Below are 15,433 nucleotides of genomic sequence, written 5' to 3'. Positions count from 1 at the left end.
TTTACAAAACACCTTCACATCAAGCCTTTACAAAACACCTTCACATCAAGCATTTACATCAAGTCTTTACAAGAACCCTTTATAAAAACCCTACACATCAACCATTTTCAAGAACCCTTTACAAAAACCCTTTCCATCAACCAATTACATCAACCATTTACAAAACACTTTCACATCAACCCTTCGCATTAACCTTTTACACGAACCCTATGTACCAACACTTTACACCAATCTTTTACATCAACTCTTTACACCAATCCTTTACATCAACACTTTACACATTCACTCTACATAAACACCCTTCACATCATTTCTTTATATGAACCCTATACACCAATCCTTTACATCAACACTTTACATATTCACTCTACATAAACACCCTTCACATCATTCCTTTATATGAACCCTTTACACCAATCCTTTACATCAACCTTTTACAAGAACCCTTTACATCAATCCTTTACATCAACAATTAACATTAACCCTTCACATTAACCCTTTACATTAACCCTCCACATAGCCGTGCTAACAGTACCCAACACCAGTCATATGCCTGGGAAGAGAAATACTGTATTTCCTCCAGATATTCAACTAAAGTGATCCAGGACAGTTCAGGTGTGCTTCCTGGGACATGCTGTCGACCAAATGTCTATACACTGCTGCCACCCAAGCATGCAGCCCTCCCCGCCTGACTCCCAGCTGATTAGGCTGTGGTGTTGACTAATGAGGCAGTGCACAACAGCAGGCACGTGGCCAGTTAGGGAGCCCACAATAGCCCATTACATGGATCACTGCTTGCCAGTCACCCTGGGACAACATCAAAGGTCAAGCCTTGACCACTAGGAAATAATTTCCACCAACAATAATGTCCTGTGTGCAATCATTGTAATTAACAGCTAAAGTGGACATTGATCTCCATTAAGCTGTGGAGTACCGTGGCAGGGCACACCTGGCCTTAATCGTAACAGTAATCAACGGATGACATAAGTCTCAGCCACAGAGGATGCAGGGTCCATTCATCTTCAACACCTGTAGTACGAGGCAACTACAGCAGGCTGACTGTACCAGGCTTGACCCTCTGTGCCTGTTAATCTACAGCCTCTGTGCTTGTTAATCTACAGCCTCTGTGCTTGTTAACCTGCAGCCTCTGTGCTTGTTAATCTACAGCCTCTGTGCTTGTTAACCTGCAACCTCTGTGCTTGTTAACCTACAGCCTCTGTGCTTGTTAATCTGTTATTTCTGTGCTTATTCTTTGTCAGACTTATGGATGGACAAAGCCATCATCTTTGTTCACCTACAATCTCTTCCAGTGAAAAACTAATAAAATCTTCCTAAAACCCATCATCTGTGGCTGCTGTGAAAACCTGTATATGTCCGTATCTGGCGATGAGCCTGCCACTGAAACAGCACCATTTGCTTCCATAACATCATGTTCAATGTAACCACACTGTTTGCCTTACGAAGTCCCAACAACAATAAGGATAAGGAAGTCACGACCAGCTCATGTGTAGGGCATATGTTCCCAGTGGTTAGCTTCAATATTAGCAGAGGAGGGGTCTGCCCCTCGAGCTGCATGTTGACACTGGGACAACACATCCTCTTTGTCCAGTCTCTGCTGCCGGTAAATGGGATGTTCATATCATTTGACACGATTCCTACATTTGGTGGCACGGCAGTGTCAACAAGGCCCAGTGTTGCCGCTGCTGCCCTTGGTCATATTACTATTCATTGTATCGTGTTGAGGTGGCTCAGTAATCTAAGTTATGGATGATTTCATTAGACAAAATCCGGCCTGACTTTGTACATTAAGTGAAATCAGTGCAAGGAGCACCTAGCCAGGACAACTCTTGGTGTCAAACATGTTATCAGCCTTTCCCATGCAGGAGCCAATTCAGATAGAAATTCATAATTCTTTAACAATTTCAGAGAACTGCTTGTCTATAGTCTGTCCTGGCTTAAGCATGCCTTTTCACTTGAGATTATATACATTTACTAGATAAAATCTTAAGGAAGCATTATATTCAACAGCCATTCTGGTTTTAATTGAAAATTGGTCTGTTCTTATGAGAGTCATGGTGTTGTGCTGCTTGTGTGAATGCCACTATTGAGGAAAGGTCAAGGTTGACTTGTCTGTAAACCTGATGATCCAAATATAAATCCAAAGTGTAGCCTGCAGTTAAAATCTTACTGGAAAAAACAGTGGCAACAATCTCTGTCAATTTCCATCATTAGAAAATTGGCAGCAAACTCTTAACTCGATCAATTGTAATGGAGTGTTTATGTAGAAGCATGTTTCTCATGAGCTGTTCCCTGTCGGCCAACTCTACACCGTCCCCAGCTCGGCTCTCCTGACCACACATCAAACTATAGCAGGAGTCACTCTTCTCAAGGTGAAAACCCAATTACTGACATCCTTGGAGAAAAACTAAACCCATCTCAGAAACCAATCTAAAGATCAAGCATTTTCTAACATGATGAAAATAAATATTGCATAAAAAGTGGTCAATTTAGGTGTTTTATGAAATGTGGAAGCCAGATAAAACAAAGGCCGTAACGGCAGCTGTCGGGCAGTGAAGCATACGTGTAATCAGGTCTGAGGACACAAAACCTCATGAAGCACTGCACCATACAAAGCCCACTCACAGATCTGCCATGTACAAGATCATCAAGACTTGACATGGATTGCACATGCAAAATGTGGCAATTCTCTCCCTTTAATCTAAAATGACCCAAGGGAAAACCCTAGCAAACTACAAAGACATTATTTAGACAAGAAAAGATGGAAAATGGCTCTTAATTAGTAAACTTGCTATCAACCCAAACAGCGGAGAGAAACTGCGACCACGAGATAGAGAGCTACTGCCATATGTGAGAGTGCCAGTACAACTGCATTGGTAGACTCTCACACATGTGTGTGTGTGCATGTGCATGTGCATGTGTGTGAGAGAGAGTGAAACATGATATATGTGTGTGTAGTATGCATGGTATGGTATGTGTAACGCATATGTTCGGTGAGTGTGAGATGTGTGTGCATGGTGAGCGTGAAATATGTGTAATATGTGGGATTGAGATGTGTGTACACATACAGATACAGCCTTGATCACAGACACTGCCATGATCACAGACACTGCCTTGATCACACAGATACAGCCTTGATCACAGACACACAGACACTGCCTTGATCACACAAATACAGCCTTGATCACAGACACAGACAGTCTTGATCACAGACACACAGACACTGCCTTGATCACAGACACAGCCTTGATCACAGACACACAGACAGTCTTGATCACAGACACACAGACACTGCCTTGATCACAGATTCAGCCTTGATAAGACACAGACACTGCCTTGATCAGACACACAGACACTGCCTTGATGACAGACACAAAGACACTCTTGATTACACAGACAGCCTTGATCACATAAACACTGCCTTGATCACACAGACACACATACACTGCCTTGATCACACAGACACTGCCTTGATCACATAAACACTGCCTTGAGTACACAGACACTGCCTTGATCACAGACACTGCCTTGATCACAGACACTGCCTTGATCACACAGACACTGCCTTGATCACATAAACACTGCCTTGAGTACACAGACACTGCCTTGATCACAAACACTGCCTTGATCACAGACACTGCCTTGATCACACAGACACACATACACTGCCTTGATCACACATACACTGTCTTGATCTCAGACACTGTCTTGATCTCAGACACTGCCTTGATGACACAGACACACATACCCTGCCTTGATCACAGACACTGCCTTGATCACAAACACTGCCTTGATCACAGACACTGCCTTGATCACACAGACACACATACACTGCCTTGATCACACAGGCACTGCCTTGATCACATAAACACTGCCTTGAGTACACAGACACTGCCTTGATCACAGACACTGCCTTGATCACAAACACTGCCTTGATCACACATACACTGCCTTGATCTCAGACACTGTCTTGATCTCAGACACTGCCTTGATCACAGAGACACAGACACTGCCTTGATCACACTGACACTGTCTTGATCTCAGACACTGTCTTGATCACAGAGACACAGACACTGCCTTGATCACACAGACACTGTCTTGATCTCAGACAGTCTTGAACTCAGACACTGCCTTGATCACACAGACACGGACACTGCCTTGATCACACATACACTGTCTTGATCTCAGACACTGCCTTGATCACAGACACTGCCTTGATCACAGACACACATACACTGCCTTGATCACAGACACTGCCTTGATCACAAACACTGCCTTGATCACAGACACTGCCTTGATCACACAGACACACATACACTGCCTTGATCACACAGACACTACCTTGATCACACAGACACTGATTTGATCACAGACACTGCCTTGATCACATAAACACTGCCTTGATCACAGACACTGCCTTGATCACACTGACACTGTCTTGATCTCAGACACTGTCTTGACCTCAGACACTGCCTTGATCACAGAGACACAGACACTGCCTTGATCACATAAACACTGCCTTGATCACAAACACTGTCTTGATCACAGACACTGCCTTGATCGCACAGACACACATATACTGCCTGGATTACAATACAATATTCAGACATTGTCCAGGCTTTCATAAATTTCATTTATACATTAATATTTAATGCCAATATACTATGTAGAACTGGGCCTCCACACTTCCATTTGCTGTTTGGCCGACTCTAGCCCCGATCTAGTGTCCTGATGAAAGCACACACCATGTAGCTGATGGAGCAGGTTTCCAGGGGGCATACAAACCTCACTACCTTTTATTCCTCTAATCAAAATATGCCATGATCACAAACTTCGGGCAAATGAAACTTCCGATCCGTTTAAGATGGAAACAAATTTTGATGGATCAAGTTTTTGATGCCTGGATTTCCTTTTTTGATGAAGGGAGAATGATGAAGCCCAGTAAAATAGCGTGTTGATCCGTAGCTGATGACTGTAATTACCACTCCGGCCAATGTCAGATATGGCCTCACACCAGCCACACTTAGAGATCAACTTTTAGCGAAGCGGAACTCAACAATCTCACAAACAGTTGCCTTACGTTTGATCTCTGATGTGGTCTATGTCTATTTTCAGGCCTTCGATGCAGAGCTAACAAGATGTCCCCCAGCAAGACGTCATGAAGTAAGCCACATCGCACAACAGAGGTTGCAGGTATTTATGCTGATGGTGTTTACGGTCGGGGCAAAGTAGTCCCTGTCTTATGGCATTACATGGAACATATCCCTTTCATGTTCTTCACAGACGTTTTTTTTATATCTACCATTATTAATAAACAAAATGAATATTTCATGACACACTTTAAACAGAGAATGCTTTCAAAGTGAAAAGCACAAAATGGTATTCAATCGTGTAGTTCAGCAATACTGCCATTAGCATAGGAAAACACACTGGCCCTTGTCAGAAGCGATCATCTCGTATCTTGTGCATATCAGTACCATCTCTGGGAACAAGCTCCATCTACTGAGTGCTGCAGATGGATCAATGCTGTAGCCTGGCAGTACCACCCAATCAATGAGTCTCACCCCCATCCCTCAACCAAATATCTCCTTCAAATGTCTTCAAATATCACAATTATGATTTTGTCCAAATACTGATTAACTCATATCTTGTAAGATGCAACAGAATTGCTCCAGTCTCCAAGCTGAGGACATTTCTATGTGTGTCACGACAGGCAAGTGGAGTGGAAGCATGTTGTGCTTTTCACATGGTGAGGTTGTGACAAAGTGAGGTTGTCACACGGTGAGGTTGTGACACATCAAGTTGTAAGACTGAGGTTGTCACATGGTGAGGTTGTGACATGAGGTTGTAATACAGCGAGGTTGTCACATGGTGAGGTTGTAATACAGCGAGGTTGTTACATGGTGAGGTTGTAATACAGCGAGGTTGTCACATGGTGAGGTAATACAGCGAGGTTGTTACATGGTGAGGTTGTAACACTAAGAACATGGTGAGGTAGCAATGTTAGGTTGTCACATGGTGAGGTAATAAGGTTAAGTTGTCACAGGGTGAGGTTGTTCACATGGTGAAGTAACAATGTTAGGTTGTCACATGATGAGGTTGTTCACATGGTGAAGTAACAATGTTAGGTTGTCACATGATGAGGTTGTTCACATGGTGAGGTAATAATGTTAGGTTGTCACATGATGAGGTGACAAGGTTAAGTTGTCACAGGGTGAGGTAACAATGTTAGGTTGTCACATGATGAAGTAACAATGTTAGGTTGTCACATGATGAGGTAACAAGGTTAAGTTGTCACAGGGTGAGGTAATAATGTTAGGTTGTCACATGGTGAAGTAACAAGGTTAGGTTGTCACATGGTGAAGAAACAAGGTTAGGTTGTCACATGGTGAGGTTGTTCACATGGTGAAGTAACAATGTTAGGTTGTAACATGATGAGGTAACAAGGTTAAGTTGTCACAGGGTGAGGTAATAATGTTAGGTTGTCACATGGTGAAGTAACAAGGTTAGGTTGTCACATGGTGAAGTAACAAGGTTAGGTTGTCACATGGTGAGGTTGTTCACATGGTGAAGTAACAATGTTAGGTTGTCACATGATGAGGTAACAAGGTTAAGTTGTCACAGGGTGAGGTAATAATGTTAGGTTGTCACATGGTGAAGTAACAAGGTTAAGTTGTCACATGGTGAGGTTGTAACAAAGTTAGGTTGTCACATGGTGAGGTTGTTCACATGGTGAAGTAACAATGTTAGGTTGTCACATGATGAGGTAACAAGGTTAAGTTGTCACAGGGTGAGGTAATAATTTTAGGTTGTCACATGGTGAAGTAACAAGGTTAAGTTGTCACATGGTGAGGTTGTAACAAAGTTAGGTTGTCACATGGTGAGGTAACAAGGTTAGGTTGTAACATGGTGAGGTTGTAACAAAGTTAGGTTGTCACATGGTGAGGTTGTCACATGGTGAAGTAACAAGGTTAGGTTGTCACATGGTGAGGTCACATGGTGAGGTAACAAGGTTAGGTTGTCACATGGTGAGGTTGTCACATGGTGAGGTTGTCACATGGTGAGGTTGTCACATGGTGAGGTAACAAGGTTAGGTTGTCACATGGTGAGGTTGTTCACATGGTGAAGTAACAATGTTAGGTTGTAACATGGTGAGGTTGTAACAAAGTTAGGTTGTCACATGGTGAGGTAACAATGTTAGGTTGTAACATGGTGAGGTTGTAACAAAGTTAGGTTGTCACATGGTGAGCTTGTCACATGGTGAGGTAACAAGGTTAGGTTGTCACGTGGTGAGGTAACAAGGTTAGGTTGTCACAGGATGAGTCTGTTACACAGTGAGGTTGTCAAAAGGTGAGGCTGTCACATGGTACCAGTAATTCTGCAAGCGCCACTTAAACTGACTTCAGAATGAGTGAGTCAGAGCTTCATAAATGCCAGCTCACCACCCTGTCACAGGGTGAGGTAACAATGTTAGGTTGTAACATGATGAGGTAACAAGGTTAAGTTGTCACAGGGTGAGGTAATAATGTTAGGTTGTCACATGGTGAAGTAACAAGGTTAGGTTGTCACATGGTGAAGTAACAAGGTTAGGTTGTCACATGGTGAGGTTGTTCACATGGTGAAGTAACAATGTTAGGTTGTAACATGATGAGGTAACAAGGTTAAGTTGTCACAGGGTGAGGTAATAATGTTAGGTTGTCACATGGTGAAGTAACAAGGTTAGGTTGTCACATGGTGAGGTTGTAACAAAGTTAGGTTGTCACATGGTGAGGTTGTTCACATGGTGAAGTAACAATGTTAGGTTGTCACATGATGAGGTAACAAGGTTAAGTTGTCACAGGGTGAGGTAATAATGTTAGGTTGTCACATGGTGAAGTAACAAGGTTAAGTTGTCACATGGTGAGGTTGTAACAAAGTTAGGTTGTCACATGGTGAGGTAACAATGTTAGGTTGTAACATGGTGAGGTTGTAACAAAGTTAGGTTGTCACATGGTGAGGTTGTCACATGGTGAGGTAACAAGGTTAGGTTGTCACATGGTGAGGTTGTCACATGGTGAGGTTGTCACATGGTGAGGTAACAAGGTTAGGTTGTCACATGGTGAGGTTGTTCACATGGTGAAGTAACAATGTTAGGTTGTAACATGGTGAGGTTGTAACAAAGTTAGGTTGTCACATGGTGAGGTAACAATGTTAGGTTGTAACATGGTGAGGTTGTAACAAAGTTAGGTTGTCACATGGTGAGCTTGTCACATGGTGAGGTAACAAGGTTAGGTTGTCACGTGGTGAGGTAACAAGGTTAGGTTGTCACAGGATGAGGCTGTTACACGGTGAGGTTGTCACAAGGTGAGGTTGTCACATGGTACCAGTAATTCTGCAAGCGCCACTTAAACTGACTTCAGAATGAGTGAGTCAGAGCTTCATAAATGCCAGCTCACCACCCTTATTTAAAAGAGGTCAAAGGTCAGAAAGTGTGGAACCGGTACAGACTGGTTATTTGTTATACTGTAATGTTTGGCACTTGGTTGAGATTGTGTTTGTGTGTGCAATATATCTCCACCATGATGCAGTGAACATTGTCAGCCTAAAGCATCTACAGGCCACAGTTGACCCGGGACACTTCACCTTCAAGATGGTCTCGCATTAATGAGAACAAATCAGCATGTGTGGCAGGGAAAAACTTGGACTTCAAACCTGTACACGCATAAGAGTTCATATGACAAGTGTCATGAACATGCTTATGAATATTCATGAGCATAATAATGAGTACATCAAACCACTAGTTCTGATGTGACCTACCTGTAGGTTCCCGCACACGGTATCGATATGTGCCACGCCTCTTGTAGTACCACCACAGGGTGAAGGCAAGTAGTGCCATGATGACCACACAGACGGCAGACAACATTATCGGCCACGGATGGCCCCCCTCCTGGCCCCCGACATTCCTTCCCTGCAGACGAACAACACAACAACTATACAATCTTGTCTGTACAACTTTGTCACATCTCAATCTGACAATCCATATACAACACTAAAATATAGGACATCAAGATCTATATACAACATTACACCCCGTGAGGTCAGGATCTATATACAACATTACACCCCGTGAGGTCAGGATGTGTATACAAGATTACACCCCGTGAGGTCAGGATCTATATGCAACACTACACTCAGTGAGGAGAGGATCTGTATACAACATTACACCCCAGTGAGGTAAGGATCTGTATACAACATTACACCCCATGAGGTCAGGATCTGTATACAACATTACACCCCGTGAGGTCAGGATCTATATACAACATTACACCCCGTGAGGTCAGGATCTGTATACAACATTACACCCCATGAGGTCAGGATCTATATACAACATTACACCCCATGAGGTCAGGATCTATATACAACATTACACCCCATGAGGTCAGGATCTATATACAACATTACACTCCGTGAGGTCAGGATCTGTATACAACATTACACCCCATGAGGTCAGGATCTATATACAACATTACACCCCGTGAGGTCAGGATCTATATACAACATTACACCCCATGAGGTCAGGATCTATATACAACATTACACCCCATGAGGTCAGGATCTATATACAACATTACACTCCGTGAGGTCAGGATCTGTATACAACATTACACCCCATGAGGTCAGGATCTATATACAACATTACACCCCGTGAGGTCAGGATCTATATACAACATTACACCCCATGAGGTCAGGATCTATATACAACATTACACTCCGTGAGGTCAGGATCTATATACAACATTACACTCCGTGAGGTCAGGATCTGTATACAACATAACACTCAGTACCATATCCCTGTAGACCCTTTATATAACATGCCCTTTAGACCTATATATAACATGCCCTTTAGACTCTATATATAACATGTCATGTAGACCCTATTAATAACATGCCCTGTAGACCTTATATATAACATGCCCTTTAAACTCTATATATAACACGCCATGTAGACCGTATATATAACATGCCCTGTAGATGTTATATATAACATGCCCTTTAGACGCTATATATAACATGCCTTGTAGACCCTATAAATAATATGCCCTTTAGACGCTATATATAACATGTCCTGTAGACGCTATATATAACATGCCTTGTAGACCCTTTATATAACATGTGATGTAGACCCTACACATAGCATGCCCTTTAGACCCTATACATGACATGCCCTGTAGACCCTATATATAACATGCCCTGTAGACGCTATATATAACATGCCCTGTAGACCCTATATACAACATCCCTGTAGACCCTATATATAACATGCCCTGTAGACCCTATATATAACATGCCCTGTAGACCCTATATACAACATGCCCTGTAGACCCTATATATAACATGCCCTTTAGACGCCCTGTAGACGCTATATATAACATGCCCTGTAGACCTTATATACAACATCCCTGTAGACCCTATACATAACATGCCTGTAGACCCTATATATAACATCCCGGTAGACAATATATACAACATCCTTGTAGACCCTATATATAACATGCCCTGTAGACCCTATATATAACATCCCTGTAGACTCTATATATAACATGCCTGTAGACCCTATATATAACATCCCGGTAGACAATATATACAACATCCCTGTAGACCCTATATGAAATATCCCTGTAGACCCTATATACAACATCCCTGTAGTCCCTATATGAAATATCCCTGTAGACCCTATATACAACATCCTTGTAGACCCTATATACAACATCCCTGTAGACCCTATATATAACATCCTTTGAGACCCTTACTACAACATCCCTGTAGATCCTACATACAACATCCCTGTAGACCCTATATATAATATCCCAGTCGACCCTATGTACAACATCCCCTATAGATCCCATAAACAACATGCCCTGTAGACCCTATATACAACATTCCTGTAGACCCTATATACAACATCCCTATAGACCCTACATACAACATCCCTGTAGACCATATATACAACATGCCCTGTAGGCCCTATATACAACATCCCTGTAGACCCTATGTACAACATCCCCTATAGACCCTATAAACAACATGCCCTGTAGACCATATATACAACATGCCCTGTAGACCCTATATACAACATCCCTGTAGACCCTATGTACAACATCCCCTATAGACCCTATAAACAACATCCCTGTAGACCCTATATACAACATCCCTGTAGACCCTATATACCACATCCCTGTAGACCCTACATACAACATCCCTGTAGACTTTATATACAACATCCCTATATGCAACATCCCTGTAGACCCTATATACAACATCTCTGTAGACCCTACATATAACATCCCTGTAGACCCTATATACAACATCCCTGTAGACCCTATATACAACATCCCTATATGCAACATGCCCTGTAGACCCTATATACAACATCCCTGTAGACCCTATATACAACATCCCTGTAGACCCTATATACAACATCCCTGTAGACCCTATAAACAACATCCCTGTAGACCCTATATATAACATCCCTGTAGACCCTATATGCAACATCCCTGTAGACCCTATATACAACATCCCTGTAGACCCTATAAACATGCCCTGTAGACCCTATATACAACATCCCTGTAGACCCTATATACAACATGCCCTGTAGACCCTATATACAACATCCCTGTAGACCCTATATACAACATCCCTGTAGACCCTATATACAACATCCCTGTAGACCCTATATACAACATCCCTGTAGACCCTATATACAACATCCCTATATGCAACATCCCTGTAGACCCTATATACAACTTCCCTGTAGACCCTATAAACAACATGCCCTGTAGACCCTATATACAACATCCCTGTAGACCCTATATACAACATGCCCTGTAGACCCTATATACAACATCCCTGTAGACCCTATATACAACATCCCTGTAGACCCTATGTACAACATCCCTGTAGACCCTATAAACAACATGCCCTGTAGACCCTATGTACAACATCCCTGTAGACCTATGTACAACATCCCTATAGACCCTATAAACATGCCCTGTAGACCCTATGTACAACATCCCTGTAGACCCTATAAACAACATCCCTGTAGACCCTATATACAACATCCCTGTAGACCCTATATACAACATGCCCTGTAGACCCTATGTACAACATCCCTGTAGACCCTATGTAGAACATCCCTGTAGACCCTATAAACAACATCCCTGTAGACCCTATATACAACATCCCTGTAGACCCTATATACAACATGCCCTGTAGACCCTATGTACAACATCCCTGTAGACCCTATGTAGAACATGCCTGTAGACCCTATATACAACATGCCCTGTAGACCCTATGTAGAACATCCCTGTAGACCCTACATGTGTGTGGACATCCCCTGAAGCAATATGGCAATATGAAACTGGTTTGTGTCAGCTAGGCATCTAGTTGGGCAGATATTCAGGGCCAGATGTCTGGTTGGCTAACAAGGAGCCTCAGCTGCAGTGATTTTACAAGTGGAATAACATCTGGTGTATCTCCCACACAAGGTGATAAACACATTTATACCGGGCCTCAAACAAACACTCACTGAAACAATAATTCTGCACAGTGTTACTCATGCATAAACACAAGCAGCACCAGCACACTGCTGATCCACCAGCACGATGTAAGTGTTACTGAACTTGTGTACTGCCTTAGAACCAATTATTGTCATGTGCAGTTTGAGGACAGTCTGATGACTGTCTACAAGTTTTGACACAATAGTTATAACTTTCAATACTGCAGTTGTTCACTATATATATATATCTGTTGATGTAAGTGCGGGTTTCCTTGTGCAAGTGAGTGAAGATAGGACATCAAGAGTTACTTCCCTTGAGTTTAACAACACCATGTGCAAGTAAAAAGTGATGATTTTTTCCTGGGCAATTTTAGGTTTAACTATTCTCATTTACCATGTTATGAAAGAAGTTTGGAAAAATGATAGCTAAAAGCTATGAAGAAGGAGGTATTATAGGATATAAAACCTTTCAAAGCAAAACTTTTAAAGCATTGTCAAGATTTTTAAAACTTAAGCTTTAAAATACTGTTTTTATCACATTCTAAGGAAATGCCTAAAATAGATTCTATAATAGCGAGTTAGCCCTACACTTTATTCACTTCACACGTAATGCAGTTAACTTTAACTTTTCCCTAATTTTGTTAATCCGAAACTGTACAAGGTTCTTCAGTTCAGGCAATTATACAATTTATCCAGTTCTCGAATCCAGTTAACCCCAAAGTTTATCCTGTTCTCCTATCAAGTTGACCCCAAACTTTGTCAAAGTCAAAGTCAAAGATATTTATTGTACTTAAGGATTCCGGCCCATATACAAGCAATACAAGTATATATACAGCACTTGTTACAGACATTTCACAAAGAAATTACAGTTCAGATAAGATATTGCTTCTAAGGATAACAGCATGTTTTACATAAAGCGCTAGATTACGTATTACATTTTCATTTTTGGAGGATATTATGGAAGCAAAGGCAGATGAAGGATATTTTAACAGTTAATGATTTGGGATATAATTTTTTCTTAAATCAGCAAAATGTGGGCAAACAAAAGCGAAGTGAATTTCATCTTCTATAGCCGAGTTACATAATGGACATAGCCTTAAACATCTCTCTATTGAAAATCGTCTGCCCTTATTTACTGATAAGTCTAACAAGCCCAATCGAAAATTTACAAGTGTGCGTCTGATATTTCTAGATGTCAATACAAATAGATATAGTTCTGGTTGAATTAAGCTCTTATGTGATGTATACAACTGGTATCTTGAACTATTGTCTAGACAGGAATGCCATTCTTGATAATACATGCTAACAGATTGTTCTTGAAATTGCTTAAGAAATAGATGAATATTACCAACTGTTTGATTAAGCCACACAAATCCAAAGCCATGAGAAAATAAAAGAGTTCTAATATGAGACGCCCATGTTGTCTTACCCCTATCATCTAAATGTACAAGCATGTTATAAGCTAGTTTGGGGATTCTTTGTTCGCGGCATTCCAAGGATCTTTAACCAATATTTTAAACATCTGATTTGTGAATTTATATATATCGGATATCTACCGCATTCTCCATAAACCATACAAGTTGGTGCTGCTTGCGCTACATTAAAAAACCTTTTACATGCTAAAAGGTGTAGTTTCTCTAGACATTCATGACGTTGAAATCCCCAAATTTCAGACCCATAAAGCATAATCGGTTGGATTTGAGCATCAAACAATTTAAAATATATTTTTGGGGTTAAAATTCCAAAATTCTGGGAAACTGACATAACATTCATAAGAGCCTTCTTAGCACGTGATTTCAGGTCTATAACACTCTTTTTAAAGTTCATGGTATAGGAAAACAATAGTCCGAGATAGGTATACTGATTAACAATAGATAAACTTTTGCCATTCAAAAATCATTTTTCTTTAGAGGCGACAGGCCCACCTCTTCTAAAGATAACTATGTTTGTTTGTTTTCAAAATTAACAAATAATTTCCTTTCATTTCTATAACGTTCCAAAATATTCAGTTGGTTTTGTAGGCCAACGATAGTATCTGACACTAAAATTACATCATCGGCAAAAAGGAGGATAAAAATTTCAATCATATCTGGAAACATTTGCATACCATGTTTACCTGAATTAGAAATATCATAATACAGTTCGCTTATAAAGATGGAAAACAATATAGGGCTTAAAATACACCCTAGCCGAACTCCCATGGGACAGTCGAAAAAATCGGTGACATCATCACCACAACGAACACATGATTTAATATTCAAGTACATAGATTTTAAAATAGAATACATTTTCCCTTGTAAACCAGACTTTTGTAAGCAGTGCCATAATTTTCAACGATCCACAGAGTCAAAAGCTTTCTTAAAGTCAACAATTGCTACATAAAGTTTGTGTTTATTACGCGATAGACACTTTTGTATTATTGCATATACTGACTGAGTTTAGTTTTTTCTAAAAGTCGCCTGACATTCAGGAATTAAGTTTCTTAGCAATATTCCATTTCAAGTCAATAAAATACATATGGCAAAGGGACAACCAGAAATGGGCTTAACACATTGTGCCCATGTACACACACTACCACATACATATATACATATACATACATATGCCAACGCTTATATATAAATATAACATCATGGCTTACCCCAATTATATAGATACATAAGATGCATATAGTGTAAAGATATGGTCAGTAGTTGAAGGGTCTGGAATCTTTTCTAAAAGTAGAATTTAATGACATAGTAAGGTAATCTAAATGTTTCTTTCCTTATAAGATCTTACCAGTTTGAGATTCTTTTCAGTTGTTATATATCTTTTAATAACTTAAGAAATTTGTTGTTAACTATGTTCCCAATAACACTTGTAAATATGTTCCCAAAACCC

The 15,433-nt window shown here is 40.8% G+C and overlaps 2 protein-coding genes across 2 annotated transcripts in view; one reads left to right on the top strand and one right to left on the bottom strand.

Annotated features, from left to right (window-relative positions):
* The window catches only part of LOC124253779, a 227,888-nt gene that overhangs the window by 70,838 nt on the left and 141,617 nt on the right, over nucleotides 1-15,433 (top strand). Inside the window, exon 2 of the mRNA XM_046687612.1 lies at nucleotides 5,134-5,211. The gene's annotated coding sequence lies outside the window, so the exon portion shown is untranslated. The remainder of the gene's footprint in view (nucleotides 1-5,133; nucleotides 5,212-15,433) is intronic.
* LOC124253777 overlaps nucleotides 1-15,433 on the bottom strand; it is a 292,031-nt gene that overhangs the window by 243,328 nt on the left and 33,270 nt on the right. The window contains 1 exon segment of the mRNA XM_046687609.1: nucleotides 8,815-8,965. Coding sequence (XP_046543565.1) covers nucleotides 8,815-8,965 — 151 coding nt within the window.

Source organism: Haliotis rubra, unplaced genomic scaffold, assembly GCF_003918875.1.
Source record: "Haliotis rubra isolate DU_JTF1 unplaced genomic scaffold, ASM391887v1 Scf551, whole genome shotgun sequence".
Lineage (NCBI taxonomy): Eukaryota > Metazoa > Mollusca > Gastropoda > Lepetellida > Haliotidae > Haliotis > Haliotis rubra.
Note: the sequence above shows the minus strand (reverse complement) of the source record. Positions and strands in the feature narration are given on the sequence as shown.